The sequence below is a fragment of the Sapajus apella genome, unplaced genomic scaffold (assembly GCF_009761245.1).
Source record: "Sapajus apella isolate SASKATOON/1434 unplaced genomic scaffold, GSC_monkey_1.0 scaffold2, whole genome shotgun sequence".
Classification (NCBI taxonomy): Eukaryota; Metazoa; Chordata; class Mammalia; order Primates; family Cebidae; genus Sapajus; species Sapajus apella.
Window position 1 is genome coordinate 23,055,260 of NW_022436942.1, and position 20,324 is coordinate 23,075,583.

Genomic DNA, 20,324 nt, shown 5'->3' on the forward strand with positions numbered 1-20,324 from the left:
TAAAAAAAAAAAAAAAAAAAAAATTTTTTTTAAATTTTTATGTATTTATTTTTTTCTAAGCTATCCAAACCTGTGTACTTATATATTATTTAAATTAAAAAAAAAAGTATTTCCATTTTTTTTTGAGACAGAGTCTTTCTCTGTAGCCCAGGCTGGAGTAAAGTAGTGTGATCTCAGCTCACCGCGACCTCTGCCTCCTGTTCAAGCAATTCTCCTGACCTCGGCTTCCTGACCTCGGCTTCCCAAGTAGCTGGGATTATAGATGCCTGCCACCATGCCTGGCTAATTTTTTGTATTTTCTTTTCTTTTCTTTCTTTTTTATTTTTTATTTTTAATAAAGATGGGGTTTCACCACGATGGCCAGGCTGGTCTTGAACTCCTGACCTCAGGTGATCCACCCACCTCGGCGTCCCAAAGTGCTAGGATTACAGGTGTGAGCCACCGCGCCTGGCCAGATTTTTTTTATTTTCAATAGAGATGCGGTTTTACCATGTTGGCCAGGCTGGTCTTGAACCGATCTCAGGTAATCTACCTGCTTTAGCCTTCCAAAGTAATGGGATTACAGGCATGAGCCACTGTGCACGGCTGAAAAAATGTATTTCATTAGGTGCTGGGCCTACCAAGATATGATTACTGCCCTCCAGGAGCTCATAGTGTAGAAATACAGGCAGATGTATCAGATAAGCAACCAGAAAACTATTTCCTACTAGAGGCATGAGCAAAGGGCTATACAAATAGATTCTGCCCAGGGCATAGAAGAGAATAAAGGTACCCAGAGAGTTTCACAGAGAAGGGGATATTTAAATAGTCTCAAAAGTAAACACAATGGTAAAAGGAGAGCAGCTGTTCTAAGCAAAGGGAATGGCAAGAGTAAAGGCACAGAGACATAAACACAAAGCCTCGTGTGTTAGAGGTGGAAGGAGTGAGGAGGAAGCAGTATGAGATATGAGGCAGAAAATCACCTTAGCGAGAGACGGACCAAATTGGAAAGGCTTTCGATTATGTATCAAGAAGCTTAGACTTTTCCTAAAAGCAAAGAATTTTAGGCTGGGGCCTGGTGGCAATGTGGAAGATGGGTGACTACTGGGGTTTGAAGGGATCAGTTGCCAGACCTCAGCAGTAAATGAAGTGAGTACTGGGACAGTGGACGTGAAAATAAAAGAGGAAAAATGTGCTACATACTGTATAGGTAATATTGAAAGGATTGGTAATCAAATGGATATCAGTAGGTGAAAGGGAGAACTAAAAGATGATTCTGAGGTTGAGTGACCAAGGAGTGAGTGGTGGGTGATATTATTAAGGGAGATGTGAAACACAGGAATTATTTCCCCTTCTACCATGTTGAGTTTATCTGGAGGACATCCAGATGAAAATGTCTAGCCAGCAGACTTCCAGGCCAAGAGAAAAGTTAGGGCTCCCAATTTGGGAGTCATCAACATGGACGTAATCCTTAGAGTGGATGGGACTTGCTTAAGGGGAAAAAAGGTAGAGAAAGAAAAGGACACAAGACAGGGAACACAAACACTTAAGAGACAGAGGAATAAGTGGCTATGAAGGAGACTAAAAAATAGAGAAATGTTGAAGGAGAACCAAGAATGTATCAGTGTTGCATTCTATGAGAGGAAAGCTCTAAGGTATAGTAGCCAAAGGCAGCACACTGAAGCAGTGAGATCTAAGAGGTTAATGACTGAAAGATCACTGGAGCTGGCAACCAGATGGCTGATGCTAATGGGAAAATTTCTGGTAAATGATGGATGCTGAACAAAGTAGCCTGGGTCAGGCACAATGGCTCACGCCTGTAATCCCAGCACTTTGAGAGGCCGAGACAGGTGGATCACTTGAGCTCACGAGTTCAAGACCAGCCTGGGCAACATGGCAAAAAAACCTGTCTTTACAAAAAATACAAAAATTAGCCAGGTGTAATGGTGTATGCCTATAGTCCCAACTATTTGAGAGGCTGAGGTGGGAGGATGACTTGAGCCCAGGGGGTGGAGGTAAAGTGAGCTGAGCTAAGAGTGATGCCACTGCACTCCAACCTGGGCAATAAAGCCAGATCTTGTCTTAAAAAAAAAAAAAATCACACAAAAAACAAACCCACAAAGTAGCCGGAGAATTGAATAAAGGAAGAGAAAAATTAGTGTAAACTACTTTCACTAACTTTGGAAATGGAAAAAACTAATCAGTAGCTTGAAGAGGAAGCTGAAGTTTTTCAAAATGGGAGAAGGGGGAATACTTGAACATGCTTTTTTTTTTTTTTTTTTTGAGTCAGAGTCTCACTCTGTCACCCAGGCTGGAGTGCAATGGCAAGATCTTGGTTCACTAAACCTCCACCTCCAAGGTTCAAGCAATTCTCCCTGCTTCAGCCTCCCAAGTAGCTGGAATTACAGGTGGCCACCACCATGCCTGGCTAACTTTTGTATTTTTAGTAGAGACAGGGTTTCACCATGTTGTCCAGGCTGGTCTCAAACTCCTGACCCCAGGTGATCCACCCAGCTCAGCCTCCCAAAGTGCTGGGATTACAGGCACGAGCCACTGCCCCCGGCCTGAACATGCTTATAGGTTGACAAAAGGGAGTGAAGGAGAAACTGAAGATAAAAGGAGAAGATACTGCAACAAAGAACAAAAATAAGTAAAAGAAACAGGTTGAGAGCACAAGTGGCAGGGTTGGCCTTACAGAGAAAAAAAATATTACTCTACTAAAAAGAAAGATGGGGCTGAGTGCAGAGGCTCACGGCACTTTGGGAGGCCGAGGTGGGTAGATCACTTGAGGTCAGGAGTTTGGGACCAGCCTGGCCAACATGATAAAACCCTGTCTCTACTGCAAATACAAAAATTAGCCAGGTGTGGTGGCGCACACCTGCAATCCCAGCTACTTGGGAGGTGGAGCAGGAGAATAGGTTGAACCTGGAGAAGAGGTTGCGATGAGCCAAGATCATGCCACTGCACTCCAGCCTGGGCGACAGAGCAAGACTTCGTCTCAAAAAAATAAAGGAGTAAATTGGTGAAAATAGATGTCTGTATGGAGAGGGAAATTTGAGCCTCCATTTTCTCCGTGAACTAAGAGGCAAATTATCTGCTGAAAATGCGATCAGGATTGGCAAACTAGCAGTTCATGGTATCTGCCTTACTTGCGAAACTATGAAGTCCTTGGTGTCAGGGCCTTTTTAAAACTTTTTCGGCTGGTCCGAGTGCAGTGGTGTTTACAACTAATTGATCACAACCGGTTACAGATTTCTTTGTTCCTTCTCCACTCCCACTGCTTCACTTGACTAGCCTTTAAAAATTAAAAAAAAAATAAAATAAAAAAATAAACTTTTATCCCAGCGCTTTGGGAGGCCGAGACGGGTGGATCACGAGGTCAAGAGATCGAGACCATCCTGGTCAACATGGTGAAACCCCGTCTCTACTAAAAATACAAAACATTAGCTGGGCATGGTGGTGCGTGCCTGTAATCCCAGCTACTCAGGAGGCTGAGGCAGGAGAATTGCCTGAACCCAGGAGGCGGAGGTTGCGGTGAGCCGAGATCGCGCCATTGCACTCCAGCCTGGGTAACATGAGTGAAACTCCGTCTCAAAATAAATAAATAAATAAATAAATAAATAAACTTTTTCATTGTCAATATAAGGGACTTTTTTTTTTGAGAGGGAGTCTCACTCTGTCACCCAGGCTGGAGTGCAGTGGTGCAAGCTCGGCTCACTGCAACCACTGCCTCCGGGGTTTAAGGATTTCTCCTGCCTCAGCCTCCTGAGTAGCTGAGATTATAGGCGTCTGGCACCATGCCTGGCTAATTTTTGTATTTTTAGTAGAGATGGGGTTTCACCATGTTGGCCAGGCTGGTCTTGAACTACTGATCTCAAGTGATCTACTCACCCTGGTCCCCCAAAGTACTGGGATTACAGGCATGAGCCACTGCACCCAGCCTTACTTAACTTTTTAATCCTCAAACTAAGCATAAAGTCTCAATAAATGTTTGTTGAATGCAACTATTAAGGGCTGACTTAAGGCTGTAGAAACAAAAACACATCCCAGAACAAAAAACACGAATAAAGTCAAATATTAAAACGTTATATTGCTAATGGCTATATGAGGAATCAAAACAGCCGAGTTTACCAGTGGCTGAGGGACTGACAAAGGAAATGGGGAATCAAATGAATAAAGTAATTGAGAATGTTGGCGGTGGCTCAAACCTGTAATCCCAGCACTTTGGGAGGCTGAGGCAGGCAGATCACTTGAGGTCAGGAGTTTGAGACCAGCCTGGCCAACATGATGAAACCCGTCTCTACCAAAAACACTTTAAAATTAGCCAGTTGTGGCAGTGAGTGACTATAGTCCAGCTAACTTGGGAGGTTGCAGTGGGAGGATTGCTTGAGCCCAGAAGGTTGAGGCTGCAGTGAGCCGTGATAGCACCACTGCACTCCATCCTGGGCAACAGAGAAAAAAAAAGTTATCAGAAAACAAAAGAATATGGATATATCAAAGGGATACAGGAGCCAAAATGAAAGAACTCCCAACGGCTGTAGCTGGAAAAATTTGAGCAACAAAATAGTATTGGATTACAATCCACATATAAAATACACAGTAATACATGCTAATATAAATTGACTAAATAAATGACGGAGAAGAGACAAATCTCCCTTTTTTTTTTTTTTGAGACGGAGTCTTGCTCTGTCGCCCAGGCTGGAGTGTAGTGGCTCGGTCATGGCTCACTACAACCTCCTCCTCCCAGGTTCAAGCAATTCCCGACTGTTTCCTGAGTAGCTGTGACTACAGTTGCGTGTCACCATGCCCAGCTAATTTTTATTTATTCATTCATTTATTTTTTATTTTAGAGATGGGGGTTTCACCATGTTAGCCAGGATGGTCTCGATCTCCTGACCTTGTGATCCACCTGCCTCGGCCTCCCAAAGTGCTGAGATTACAGCCGTGAGCCACCATGCCCAGCCTACACCCAGCTAATTTTTTGTATTTTTAGTAGACATGAGGTTTCACCATCTTGGCCAGGCTGATCTTGAACTCCTGACTTTGTGATCCACCCATCTCTGCCTCCCAAAGTACTAGGATTACAGGTGTGAGCCACTGTGCCCAGCCTCAAACCTCCCTTTCTTACAGAATTCCACCATAAGCTTGGGAAGCTGGGAGGAAAAAAAAAATTCCAGATAATAGATGTAGATAATCTCAATCTCTAGGAGGTAAGCTCATAAACTGTTAACAATGGGCAAAACATCAGACAAACCCAGATTGGGGGATACCCTACAGGATATCTGGTCAGTACTCCCAAAGACTGTCAAGGTCATGGAAAAAAAAGGGAAAGACTGAGAAACTCTCTCAGAGCCGACTGGTAAGACATGATGAGTAAATGCTATGTGGTACCCTGGAAGGGATCCTGGAACAGAAAGAACACATCAGTGGAAAAACTAGTGAAACCCATAGTCTGGAGTTTAATGTAATGTACCAATGCCAGTTTCTTTTTTTTTTTTTTTTAAGACAGGGTTTCACCTTGTTGGTCAGGCTGGTCTTGAACTCCCGACCTCAGGTGATCTGCCCACCTTGGCCTCCAAAGTGCTTGGATTACAGGCATGAGCCACCACACCCGGCTGAATGCCAGTTGCTTAATTTTGACAATGTACCATGGTCATGGTTAACGATGAGGGAAACTGGGTAAGGATTATATGGAAACTGTTCTAGCTTTGCAACTTTTCTGTAAATCTAAAATTATTCAAAAATAAGAAAGCATATGTGGGGAAAAAAAAGTGCTGCCCGTTTGACTTGGTCCTCCACATTTCCATGTAGTTGTGGCACATTGATCTGATCACAGAACCATTCATCTGGGAGTTAGGTATAGGGCAAATGCACTGATTAACATGTATGGGAGCACAACACAGTGTAGCTGGAAACCTTTGTTAGGTTCAGAGTATGAAGTTTTAAACATATACTCTCCCCATTCCCAACCCTCCTCAATACACCAGAGACATGGCTTTTTATTAAAAAACTTTTTAATTGGTTTACAAAGGAGGCTACAGACTACATTGAAACTAATCTTTGTACAAAAGGCCAAAAAAAAAAAAAAAAAAAGCCCCAGAACACCCAGAGACAAAAGGTAGGAAAGACAAGGAAGGAAGATACAAAAGGAACAGGAAGAAACTTACTTAGGGACAAGATTAGCATCATACATACCTAAGAGTTGGGGGTGATGGGGAAGAGCAAAAGAGAGCATTTAAAAGCATTTACCCACACAGCCCTGGTGATAATTGGATTGGAATCAACAACACAGCATGAGATTAAGAGGTTTTAAAAGGCAACAGTGGTGTGGACTGGTTATTGCCAGTGTTAAGAAAGAGAAATAAACTTGGGTTTTTAGGCACCAGAGATCAGAGCACCACCCCTCCCTTACAGAGGATGACAGACTTAGGAAGAGGAAGCAGGCCCTGGGGCAGCTGCCACTGGTGTGTGTAGATGTCTCCTCAGGTCAATCTCAGCATATCTTCCCCAAAGTCTTTGTGCCCTAGACTCTAGGTAAGGGCTATGGGATTTCACTGGGAGAAAGGGATGATCAGAAATATGAAGTCCTGCCCTTGTCCATAATGTTCAAGGGCGGTTACGGGAAATTGGAGCACTGGGAAGACAGAGCCCGTATCCCTGGGAAGAAGGCACAGTGTAATTCCTGAAGGCAAGATATGGGAAAGCACACATCCCAGGAGAGGTATCAAAATCCTCACTACTTGCAGCCCTAGTCTAATCCCATTTGTTAGGCTTTTTTTTTTTTTTTTTTTTTCTTTTTTCCCTGATACTTAGCTAGGATTTAGGGCAGTTGAGGGGCAGGTTATTACACCTCTACTCCCTCAGCAGAGACAAGGAAGATTGAGGCTGTTTGATAATGAGGAAAGGGAAAATGGAACAAAATACTCGTCTTTCAAATGAACACTGTGGAGAAAATTTTTCTGGGTTTGGAGATATCAGATTGGAGAAGACTTAGGGGAGTAAATAATAAAGCCAGGGACCCCTGCTTCTTTTCCTTTCCCTGACTTGGATCTAAGACAAGTGAGCCAAATTTGGAAGAGGGAGTAGGAATTTAAGCTTAAGGCTGCTTAATGTCTTCCTGGGGGCTGGTGTTTTGGGAAGGCAGACAAAGAGAAACAGGTCAACCTCAAAGCTGGTCTGCTCATCCTCCTAGAAGAGGTCTGGTATCTGTGGAGTAGAGCCAAGAGAGGCACCAGAGAGAGCACAGTCTCCCAAACAGAAGTAATAACCAGCTCATATTTTATCAGCTGTTTTCAAAAGCAATGTTTTCCGGGGTTGGAGAAGTGCCATATCCTCCTCCCTTTCCCCAAAGCTACTGCTGCCACCTTTCATCCTGGTACATAAGTTACTGGCTCTCTTCTAAGGAAGATAAATTCTGAGATTTCACATTTTCCCTCTCAACCCCAAGAAACTACCCAGCTTCAGTGAGGGGGAAGGAGAGCTATGCAAAGGACCCCTCACTTGAGGCAGCTAGACTGTCCTTATTTCCTTGGTACCTGATCTCCAAAACTCTCGATCTGATCCCAAGGTCCAAAAGGCATCAGGGTACTTACAACTGAAAATTTCAAGCAAGTAGCACCAGGGCTCCCCCTAAGCATAACAGGGGCCTGATTAGCACCCCCAGAAGAACCCCTCAAAAAGTATATAAATTTATTGCATCCTAGCAAAGATCTGCAGCTTCCAGTATTCACACGACATGAAGATATTACGAATACAAAATATATTTTGAAAGTCAAAAACCTGCAGTTCATAGTGCTTTCTTAGATTTGTTTAAAAAAAATACAATGCTTAGTTTCCTATATAGGATATACAAAAGCAAAAAATATATATGCATATAGTAGAAATAAATCAGCCATAGTAATTTACAGCTTTTGTCTCCAATCCTCCCCTAATCATAATCTTTATCCCACACTTTAATATATACTTTCCGGGATCAAAGGTTCAATTTATTCTGAACCAGGCTGAGAAATACCCATTAAATTGCATTCTGTGTAGCACTCACAGAGTGCCTGTTGGGAGTCCCTGAAGGAAGATGGTGTGTGTTGTTACTGTTCTGGGTAACAAGTGAGACAGTCAGTGACAAGCAAATGAGTATGAATGGGCAACCTGAAAGGATGAGGAAATGAGGGTTTTACTATCTCACCACTCTTCTGGGCATCCCCTGCCCTGCAAGGTTTGGTCATCTAAAAAAATTTTTTAAACTCATTCAAAAAAATGAAAAAAACTCGAAAAAAAATTCAGAATCAATTTGCCTGTCAGTTACATTAATTTGTATTGGCCAGAAGTTCAGGAAAAGGGGGTTTTTCTGTAATGAGCTCCTAACTCAAGGAATGTAGGCTCCCAACTTCTCGTGGAAAAGACTGAGTGGCTCACTACTACTGGGAAACAAAAGAAAAACTGGCTTCTGTTTGGGGGCCTAACAAGATACTGGATCTGGAGTTTCCTTGGTGAGAACAGGGCAAGTGGAAATAATTAGATATAAATTCACTCATGGTAATGCTAATGAAGAGGGTTGAGGGTAAACTAGCAGCTTTCCATTCAAGAGAAGTATCAAATTACCTTCTAAAAACTTATATCCTCAGCATCATTACACTAGTTTATATCTAATAATTTCATACTGGAGAAGATTCCATTCCTTGAAATGCACTAGCAAAATACTGTACACTCCTGTGAGTTACCCTGCCCCTCTCCTCCAAAAGATGCCAAAGTACATGATTATAGACATAAAATAACAGGTTCTGAATTCTGCCTTTCAGTGAGAATAAAGTGTATGATGGTGGCTGGGCTTGGATGACTTGTATGTCGGCGTTAATAGAATTTGATCTGGGGAAAGTTCCTTGCAAGAGTTCCTGAGCTTAAAACAGAATTACATCTGTGGAGAAAGGACCAAATGGAGTGAACTATTGTTTAGAGTATTAAGTTATTGTATTTCAGGTTAAACAACAACACATTTACCCAAAACTTAATTTGGATGGATTTTATATAAAATATATAATAGAATCATACCATCATCTATTTGTAGCCAAAGTAAAAAGATTTATGAAAAGAATAAGGACTCTGCTATAGATCTGGATGTTGGTTTCACTTTCAAACACAAAAATAGTTTCTTTTTAAAAAAAGTACAGTAGAACATCCTCCATTCATAATTGTAATTAATTTAGCATAAGCAAAGAAATGACCTTAGGAACATATCCAGGTTTTAAGACAGATTTCTAGGTAGTGGGCCTGAAAGGCATTTTTGATCTGAATTTATTTTCCAACAATATCAAATATAATTTCTCATCTGTGTGTAGACATATACAGGCATAAACACACATTCACACACACACTCATACAAAAACACTTGCTTTCTATCAGATCAGGGTAATTTTTTTATTGCAGGTCTCTTTTAATATTGGCTAGCAGAAAACCTATCCCCAACCTAACAGATTACACACACACACACACACACACACACACACAGCCATTTTTCCATACTTCCTCACAGTGAAAAGCTCTCTAACAAGGTACCAGAAGGTTGAGAGACAATGCTTTTATGGCTGGGCCTTGAGGACAACTCTGGTTGCATTTAAATCTCAGTGCCAAATGCACTAGGTTCCCTGCCGTTATAATTTTTGGATCAGTCTCTTCCGGAATCAGGTCATGGAGAAAACAGGATGATTTCTCCCAATCTCTCCTATAAACCACAGTGGTAAGACAAGATTTCTTTTTGTTCTGGGCTATCATTCTTATGATCATGTGCTTCCTTTTCCCTTAGGAACCACCCAAGAACATACAATGAAAAGTTAAGGGAAAAGATTTTAAGAACCACTGTCCTGCCACTAGCACATGCTCTGGAGGAGTTCTGCAGAATGGAAACCTCAAACAGATTCATTGGCTGATGCTCCTTCTCAACAATGGAAAAGAACCTAGTGGGGATGTTCAAAAGAAGTGTATTTCCTTTCAGAATATAAACTCAGAAGCCCACATTAAAACTTAGAGCTACCTTGGAAGATAGTGGTATCAAAGTCCAAATACTCCACTAACTCCTGAACCTGACTACCATGAGTCATTTCCTCTTCTCAGCACATGATTTTCCTAGTGAAAGCCCCCTACCTATTACTGGACCATTTTTTGACAGTTTATACAAACTTAGCCAAGATTATTATCTTCAAAGGCCTCTTGTACAATTCCACCGAAAGACTTCTAATTCTCAATGCTTAGAACAGCTAATGAAGGGAGATGCCTTTGACTCTCCAGCGCCAAGAAGGTGCCTGCGTCAGTAGTATTTTTAATACTCCCTCCACAGCTACTTCAAGCATCAGCCTGGACTTCAAGGTTTTTCCATTCTGCTGCTGGAACTAAGGTCTTGAAAAAATTGACAGAAGTGCCTCATCCAGGCACTAACAAAAATAAAACATGAAGTGATCAGATGAGAGAATGTGAGATGGCAACAGTCGAGTCAGGAAAGGAGTGCAAGAAGCTGATCCCAAATAAAAAGACAAAATTATGAAAGGAAAAACATTATGTATGTATATATGAACTAAAAGCAGAGCATATGAATGCTAATTCTGGTGGGAAGCCAAGACAACATCTACAGAAAAGCTTGATGTGTCACAACAAGGCTCAGCCATAGGGAAATAAGGCAATATAAAAAAAAATGACCAAGGTATTTTGGTCACAGAATGGTCTTCTTCCTCCTCCCAGCCAACCCCTGTGAATGCATCTCTATATATCTTTATATATATATATATATATATATAATAATATAGAATCTGTTTTTTGTTAAAAAGTATTTCAATGATCATATATATTTATCAAGGCATGATGGCTTTAGGAAATGGGGGGGGCAGGCGATCCATCATGGAAGAGCTGAGAAGAGAAATGCAGGAAGGGTAGGCTGGAGTAAGAAGTTTAAGAAGAAACTGGGGTCAAACAAATGCTCATCAAAGGGTGGCACCAACAGAATTTTCACTGTTTCCCACCTTCAAAGAGGCACTGATGATACAGATGGGTGCCAGGACCCCATCTCTTCTCTTCTATCCCTCTCCCAATTCTTCCCATCACCATGCATTTTAATGCTTCATGGCTCTCTCTTCCCACGTCTCTTGGACCCATGCTACCTTGCATCCCAGGGTTGATGGGTATGGCCCATATGTCTCTGGCCCCAGATGCCTGATCTCAGAAGCCATTGCCACTGATATTAATGGACTGCAGATCCGCCACCTGCATGACGTTGATGCCACTGTTGGCAAGACGGGCAATGCCCTCTGGACAGATGGCCTCCATGGCTACCATATTGGTGGTAATAAGGGCTGAAGGAGTGGCAGTGCCGCTGCCTTCTGAACCTGCCCCACTGTCCAGGGGCAAAGTGCCCACACTCAGGGCTACACCTGGGCCTCCCTTCTTATTCTGGTGGGTCTTGATATGTTTTGACAGGTGGTCACTCCTCATGAAGCGCTTAGGACACTCAGGGCAGGCAAATTTCTTCTCACCTAGGTAAAGGGAAAAAAGAAGCTGACATGTTAGGAAGTTAGATTACCTTACCTAATTCACTGCTTTCAAACTCTACTAAGTTGAGTAAGGCCAGTATGACAAGATGATTAAAAACAAGAAAAATCTTGAAATATCTTTTCCTTTTGGTTGGGGGGACGGTGAAGAAAAGTAGATAAAGGTTAGGGAGTACTCAGTAAGGACGGTAGAACTCAACAGAAAAGTAAGGCAGGGCAAAGACTAAGAGTAATGGTTTCAATACTTCGCCTTCAAAATCCCACTCAAAATCTAGCTCCTTCCTTTTTTTTCTTTGAGACAGAGTCTTGCTCTGTCACCCAGGTGGGAGTGCAGTGGGCCAATCTCAGCTCACTGCAACTTCCGCCTTCTGGATTGAAGTGATTCTCCTGCATCAGCTTCCCAAGTAGCTGGGATTACAGGTGCCCGCCACCAAGCCTGCTATTTTGTATTTTTAGTAGAGATGGGGTTTCCCCATGTTGGCCGGGCTGGTATCGAACTCCTGACCTCAAGAGATCCACCCACCTTGGCCTCCCAAAGTCTTGGGATTACAGGTGTGAGCCACTGTACCCGGCCCTCCTTCCTTCTTTAAAAGTTTTTCAGATTAACTCCAATTCCATTTGTGACCCATATAATTCAGTTTCAAATTAAGTTGCTAAGAAATTTTAGTTATTTTGTAAGTGTATTTTGTGTTTTTCATTCTATTACTATTTGTCTCTCCCACAGGCTCTTGCTCACCTGTGTGTGTACGTTTGTGCCTCTGTAGCTCATCCGAACGTGTAAAGCGTTTCCCACAGTATGACCAGGTACACATAAATGGTCTCTCGCCAGTATGCCAGCGCAAGTGTGCCCGCAGGTGTGAGGTCTTGCCATATACTTTCCCACAGCCTTGGATGTGGCAAATATGCTGTTTCTTTTTGCCAGGATCCCCTGAACCCCTAAAAGTGAGAATACAACTATTCATCATTCATTCTAGAGACAGAAACTAAAGAACCACAAAGTATCAACAGCAATTACCCAACCTACACCAAACTTACTCAAAGTTTTTTTTTTTTTTGAGACAGAGTCTTGCTCTGTTGCCCAGGCTACAGTACAGTGGTACGCTCTTGGCTTACCGCAAACTCCCCCTCCCGGGTTCAAGCAATTCTTCTGCCTCAGCCTCCCAAGTAGCTGGGATTACAGGCGTGCCACCACACTCAGCTAATTTTTTTTTTTTTTTTTTTTTAGACGGAGTTTTGCTCTTGTTACCCAGGCTGGAGTGCAATGGCACGATCTCGGCTAACTGCAACCTCCGCCTTCTGGGTTCAGGCAATTCTCCTGCCTCAACCTCCTGAGTAGCTGGGATTACAGGCACACGCCACCATGCCCAGCTAATGTTTTATATTTTTTTAGTAGAGACGGGGTTTCACCATGTTGACCAGGATGGTCTCGATCTCTTGACCTCGTGATCCACGCGCCTCTGCCTCCCAAAGTGTTGGGATTACAGGCTTGAGCCACCGCGCCCAGCTAATTTTTGCATTTTTAAGTAGAGACTGGGTTTCACCATGTTAGTCAGGCTGGTCTCGAACCGCTGACCTTGTGATCCGCCCACCTCAGCCTCCCAAAGTGCTGGGATTACAGGTGTGTCCAAACTTTTATTTTTGAAAAAGGCTTCTTTTTTTTGTTTTTGAGATTGAGTCTCTCTCTCTGTCACCTAGGCTGAAGTGCAGTGGCACAATCTCAGCTTATTGCAACATTTGCCTACTGGGTTCAAGTGATTCTCCTGCCTCAGCCTCCCAAGTAGCTAGGACTACAGGTATGGGCCACCATGCCGGCTAATTTTTTTTTTATTTTTAGTAGAGATGGGGTTTCACCGTGTTAGCCAGGATGGTCTCAATCTCCTGATCTCGTGAGTTCCCAAACGGCTGGGATTACAGGTGTGAGCCACCGTGCCTAGCTAAGGCTTCATTTTTTTGTTGTTGTTCATTCTGTTTTGGTTTTTTGAGCCGAAGTCTCACTCTGTCGTCCAGGCTGGAGTGCAGTAGCATGATCACAGCTCACTGCAACCTCTCCCTCTCCTTCCCAGGTTCAAGAGATTATCTGGCCTCAGCCTCCCAAGTAGCTGGGACTACAAGTGTATGCCACCAGGCCCAACTAATTTTTGTATCTCTAGTAGAAACGGGGTTAGCCATGTTGGCCAGGCTGATCGCAAACCCCTGACCTCAGGTGATGAATCCACCCGTCTCTGCCTCCCAAAGTGCTGGGATTACAAGTGTGAGCCAACCGTGCCAGGCCAGATGCGCTTTTTTTTTTTTTTTGAGATGAACTTTCACTTTTGCTGCCCAGGCTGGAGTGTAATGGCACGATCTCAGCTTACCAAAACCTCTGCCTCCCGGGTTCAAGCGATTCTCCTGCCTCAGCCTCCTGAGTAGCTAGGATTACAGGCACACGACACCACACCCAGCTACTTTTATATTTTTAGTAGAGACAGGGTTTCTCCATGTTGGTCAGGCTGTCCTTGAACTCCCAACCTCAGGTGATCTGCCCCCCTTGGCCTCCCAAAGTACTGGGATTACGCCATGCCCAGCCAATGCTTCTTTATAAAAAAGCCTTCTAGGCCGAGCAAGGTGGCTCACATCTGTAATCCTAACACTTTGTGGGGCCGAGGCAGGAGGATTGCTTAAGCCCAGAAATTTGAGACCAGCCTGGGCAACACAGGGAGACTCCATCTCTATAAAAAAATTTAAGTTAGGTCAGCCGAGGATGGCTCAAGCCTGCAATCTCAGCACTGAGGTGGGCGGATCACAAGGTCAAGAGATGGAGGCTATCCTGGTCAATATGGTAAAACCCCATCTCTACTGAAAATATCAAATTTAGCTGGGTGTGGCAGCACCCACCTGTAGTCCCAGCTACTCAGGAGTCTGAGGCAAGAGCATCACTTGAACCCAGGGGTGGAGGTTGCACTGAGCCAAGATCGCCCCACCACTGTGCTCCAGCTTTGTGAGACTCCGTCTCCAAAAAAAAAAAGGCTGGATGCAGTGGCTTGCACCTATAATCCTGGAAGGATCACCTGAGGTCAGAAGTTCGATACAAGCTTGACCAACATGGTGAAACCCTATCTCTACTAAAAATATAGCATTAGCTGGGCATGGTGGGACCTGCCTGTGATCCCAGCTGCTTGGGAGACTGAGGCAGAATTGCTTGCACCCAGGAGATAGAGGTTGCAGTGAGCCAAGATCACGCCACTGCACTCCAGCCTGGGCAACAAGAGTGAAACTCTGTCTCTAAAAAAAAAAAATTTTTTTTTGGCCAGGCAAGGTGGCTCATGCCTGTAATCCCAGCACTTCAGGAGGTCGAGTTGGGCAACTCCCAAGGTCAGAAGATTGAGTCCATCCTGGCTAACATGATGAAACCCCATCTCTACTAAAAATATAAAACATTAGCTGCACGTGGTGGCACGAGCCTATAGTCTCAGCTACTTGGGAGGATGAGGCAGGAGAATTACTTGAATCTGCGGCAGAGGCTGCAGTGAGCCAAGATTGCACCACTGCACTCCAGCTTGGGAAACAAAGCAAGACTCCGTCTCAAAAAAAAAAAAATTTCATTTCCTCTTTTTATTGCCAGTAAAATATTCCCACTAAAATTTGAAGAAGGGCCAGGTGCAGTGGCTCATATCTGTAATTGCAGCACTTTGAGAAGCCGAGGCAGGCGGATCACCTGAGGTCAGGAGATCAAGACAATCCTGGCCAACATGATGAAACCCCATCTGTCCTAAAAATACGAAAATTAGCCAGGTGTGGTGGCACATGTCTGTAGTCCCAGCTACTCAGGAGGCCGAGGCAGGAGAATTGCTTGAACCTGGGAGGCAGAGGTTGCAGTGAGCCAAGATCATGCCACTGCACTCACACTTGGGCAACAGAGCAGGACTCCATCTTTAAAAAAAAAAATTTGTAGAGATGGGCTATCACTTTGTTGGTCAGGCTGGTCTCAAACTCCTGGGTTCAAGTGATCCTTCTATCACGGCCTCCCAAAGTGCTACGATTATAGGCATAAGCCAGGCCGGGCGCGGTGGCTCAAGCCTGTAATCCCAGCACTGTGGGAGGCCGACGCAGGTGGATCACAAGGTCAAGAGATCGAGACCATCCTGGTCAACAGGGTGAAACCCCGTCTCTGCTAAAAATACAAAAAAATTAGCTGGGCATGGTGGCGCGTGCCTGTAATCCCAGCGACTCAGGAGGCTGGGGCAGGAGAATTGCCTGAACCCGGGAGGCGGAGGTTGCGGTGACCCGAGATCACGCCATTGCACTCCAGCCTGGGTAACAAGAGCAAAAAAAAAAAACTCCGTCTCAAAAAAATAAATAAATAAAATAAAAATAGGCATAAGCCATTGCACCTAGCTCTGAGTATCAAATTCTTAAAAAAATTAACTTGATCCGCCCGCCTTGGCCTCCAAAGTGTTTGGATTACAGGCGTGAGCCACCATGCCTGGCCAATTTTTCTTTATATTTTTAAGAAATTGGCTGGGTCAACTCACCTTCCTTCACTGTCTTTACAGTAGGGGCAGGTGCATGCTTCCCGCCGGGTCCTCCGACCAGCTTGGGGTTGGGCATCTGGGCTGTTTTCTCCTTCCTCTCCTCCTGCTGTGTCATCATGTATTCCATCACCACCAGTCCCATGGAGACCAAGCTGAGCTCCATGATCACCTGAAATTGAGAAATGGGTCAACATGTGACGTGTGCAGGTTATCACAGGCATCTCGGCAATACCCTACATTCACAGCATCATTTCTTTTGAACTGACATCCCAGATTCACAGTACCACAAGTTTTGAAGCTTTTTTATGTTTAGCCATTCCATTCAATGACGTCAGCATGAAGACTCAATGAAATCTCAAGAATCATCATTGAAAATACTAACAGCCAGCCGGGCTCATGCCTGAAATCCCAGCACTTTGGGAGGCCGAGGCAGCCAGATCACCTGAGGTCGGGAGTTCGAGACCAGCCTGACCAACATGGAGAAACCCCATCTCTACTAAAAATACAAAACTAACTGGGTGTGGTGGCGCATGCCTGTAATCCCAGCTACTTGGGAGGCTGAGGCATGAGAATGGCTTGAACCCAGGAAGCAGAGGTTGCAGCGAGCCAAGATGGTACCACCGAACTCCAGCCTAGGCAACAAGAGCAAAACTCCGTCCCCTCTCCAACCTCCAAAAAGAAATGAAAATACCAACAGCCAATAAATATGTAAAAATCTGATCAAATCTCAGTCATAATTTTAAAAATGCAACTCCACTTATAATGCATTTGTAAATTTTCACTCATCAGATTACCAAAAGTTCAAACTCTAATAATATACAGCATTGGTAAGGGTACAGGGAAACAGACATTTATTTCCTTCCTTCCTTCCCTCCTTCCTTATTTGTCTCTTATTTTTTATTTTTTGAGAGAGTCTCGCTCTGCCTGGAGTGCAGTGGTGTGATCTTGCCTCACTGCAACCTCTGCCTCCTTGGTTCAAGTGATTCTCCTGCCTCAGCCTCCCGAGTAGCTGGGACTACAGGCATGCGCCACCATGCCCAGCTAAATTTTCTTTTCTTTTTTTTTTTTTTTTTAAGTAGAGACGGGGTTTCACCATGTTGGTAAGGCTGTTCTTGAACTTCTGACCTCAGGTGATCCACCTGCCTCGGCCTCCCAAAGTGCTGGGATTACAGGTATGAGCCGCTGCGCCTCAGCAGAAACGGGCATTTTCATACACAGATGGTGATAAATTAGTACAATCTTTTTGAAGGCCAATTTGAAAATATTAAAAATTTAAATGTACATCTACTTTGAACCAGCAATGTCCATTTATATACATATGGTTCTGCTTATAACCTACTTTGAACCAGCAATGTCAATATATTTATATATGGTTCTGCCTATAACCTCAGCACTTTGGGAGGTTGAGGCAAGAGAACTGCTTGAGGTTAGGAGTTCAAGACCAGGCTGGGCAACACAGAAACACTCTTGTCTATAAAAAAATAATAATAATAGGCCAAGCATGGTAGCTCACACCTGTAATCCCAGTCCTCTGGGAGGCCAAGGTGGTTGGATCACCTGAGGTCAGGAGTTCAATACCAGCCTCGTCAACATGGTAAAACCGTCTACTAAAAAAAATTTTTTTTTTTTTTTTTTTGAGACGGAGTTTCACTCATGTTACCCAGGCTGGAGTGCAATGGCGCGATCTCGGCTCACCGCAACCTCCGCCTCCTGGGTTCAGGCAATTCTCCTGCCTCAGCCTCCTGAGTAGCTGGGATTACAGGCACGCACCACCATGCCCAGCTAATTTTTTGTATTTTTTTAGTAGAGACGGGGTTTCACCCTGTTGACCAGGATGGTCTCGATCTCTTGACCTCGTGATCCACCCGCCTCGGCCTCCCAAAGTGCTGGGATTACAGGCTTGAGCCACCGCGCCCGGCCTATGCTAAAAATTTTTTAGACCCTCATTATCACTCAGTTGGTCACATCTGACATTTTCAAACACAGCTCTAGGCCACTGGTAAAACGTAGTATCTTATAAAGTGACAGATAAAATTCTTCTCAAGACTTCTTTCTTATTTTTAAGGAGACCGAGTCTCGCCATGTTGCCCAGGCTCATCTCGAACTCCTGGGCTCAAGTGATCCTCCAGTCAGCTACCCCAAAGTGTTGTGTTGTCATTACAGGAGTTAGCCACAGCTGCCTGGCCTTTCTCAAATTTTTGAAGCATTTACTATAAATAAGTATTAGTCTATCATGGCATCTTGTAAATAAGTTAGCAACTCTATCCACATATTTAAGATGTCTGGGCAGGTGTGGTGGCTCACATCTATAAGCCCAGCACCTTGAGAGACCACGGCAGGAGGATTACTTCAGCCCAGGAGTTTGAGGCCACTCTGGGCAACATGGTAAGACCTCATCTCTACAAAAAAAAAAAAAAAAATTAGCTGGGCATGGTGATGTGTGCCTGGAGTCCCAACTACTTGGGAGGATGAAGCAGGATAATCACTTGAGCCTAGGAGGTGGAGGCTGTAATAAGTTGTGATTGTACAAACTGCATTGCAGTCTGGGTGACAGTGTGAGAGCCCATCTCAAAAAAAACCAAAAACGATTTCTATAAATGAAAGGTGTTAACTCGGCCAGCTTTATCTATTTTATAGGAAAGAAAATAATAAGTAAATGAGGTAGGACAGAATTAACATCTAGAAATCCAGGTTCTTGATTTTACTTCTGTATATAATCCCTACTCTTTTCAGCTCTTCAACATAATTTTGAGTTACTATGCCTAATAAAGCTCTCCTTCTCATTCTTCTTTTTCTGAGATGGAGTGGGAGTATAGTAATACGATCTTGAATCACTGCAACCTCTGCCTCCCAGGTTCAAGTGATTCTCCTGCCTCAGCCTCCCAAGTAGCTGGGATTACAGGCATCCGCCACCATGCCCGGCTAATTTTTTTTTTTCTTAGTAGAGACGGGGTTTCACCACATTGACCAGGCTGGTCTCGAACTCCTGACCTCGTGATTTCCCTGCCTCAGCCTCCTAAAGTGCTGGGATTACAGGCATGAGCCATTGCACTGGGTACCCTTTTTTTTTTTTTTTTTTTTTTTTTTTTGGGGGGTGGGGGAGTGGTGGTGCCTTGCTCTGTCACCAAGGCTGGAGGGCAGTGGCACAATCTTGGTTCCCTGCAGTCTCTGCCTCCCAGGTTCCAGCGATTCTCCTGCCTCAGCCTCCTGGGTAGCTGAGATCACAGGCGCATACCACGACACCCAGCTAATTTTTGTATTTTTAGTAGAGTCAGGGGTTTTGCCATGTTGGCCAAGCTGGTCTTGAACTCCTGACCTCAGGTGACCCACCTGCCTCAGCCTCCCAAAGGGTTGGGATTACAGGGGTGGCTCACGCCTGTAATCCCAGCCCTTTGGGAGGCTGAGGCAGGTGGATCACCTGAAGTCGGGAGTTCAAGACCACCCTGACTGACATGGAGAAACCTAGTCTCTAAAAAAAAAAAAAGTCAGGCCAGGCGAGGTGTCTCATATCTGTAATCCTAGCACTTTGGGAGGCTGACGCCGGTGGATCACCTGAGGTCAGGAGTTCAAGGCCAGCCAAGCAAACATAGTGAAATCCCATTTCTCTTAAAAATGGCCAACATGGTGAAACCTCGTCTGTACTAAAAATACAAAAATTAGCCAGGTGCCTGTAGTCCCAGCTACTCAGGAGGCTGAGGCAGGAGAAAGAATCACTTCAACCTGAAAGGTGGAGAGGTTGCAGTGAGCCGAGATTGTGCCACTGCACTCCAGCCTGGGCGACAGTGCGAGGTTCCATCTCTCTGTCTCAAAAAAAAAAAAAAGAAATTTGATGATTTGGAAAATTTCCAAACACAGTTTTCAGAGTTAAGGGCTTTTTATCTTCTTTAAGGCAAATGATCTACATAAATTTTTTTTTTTTTTTAATTAGTGCAAGAAACAGTCAAAGAGGTCTAAGCAGAGTACTTTCAGAAATTATCATACTGCCAGTAGTCATAAGAAATATTGCGCCGGGCGCGGTGGCTCACGCCTATAATCCCAGCACTTTGGGAGGCCGAGGCGGGTGGATCACGAGGTCAAGAGATCGAGACCATCCTGGTCAACACGGTGAAACCCCGTCTCTACTAAAACTACAAAAAATTAGCTGGGCATGGTGGCACGTGCCTGTAATCTCAGCTACTCAGGAGGCTGAGGCAGGAGAATTGCCTGAATCCAGGAGGCGGAGGTTGCGGTGAGCCGAGATCGCGCCATTGCACTCCAGCCTGGGTAACAAGAGCGAAACTCCGCCTCAAAAAAAAAAAAAAAAAAA

The 20,324-nt window shown here is 44.2% G+C and overlaps 1 protein-coding gene across 1 annotated transcript in view; it reads right to left on the reverse strand.

Moving 5' to 3' along the window:
- Window positions 1–5,975: 5,975 nt before the first annotated feature.
- Window positions 5,976–20,324, reverse strand: part of SP1 (Sp1 transcription factor) — a 30,870-nt gene continuing 16,521 nt past the window's right edge. Inside the window, exons 4-6 of the mRNA XM_032292591.1 lie at window positions 16,019–16,187; window positions 12,244–12,443; window positions 5,976–11,492 (exon numbers count right to left, since the gene is read on the reverse strand). Of these exons, the coding sequence (XP_032148482.1) occupies window positions 11,179–11,492; window positions 12,244–12,443; window positions 16,019–16,187 (683 nt within the window). The 3' untranslated portion in view covers window positions 5,976–11,178. The remainder of the gene's footprint in view (window positions 11,493–12,243; window positions 12,444–16,018; window positions 16,188–20,324) is intronic.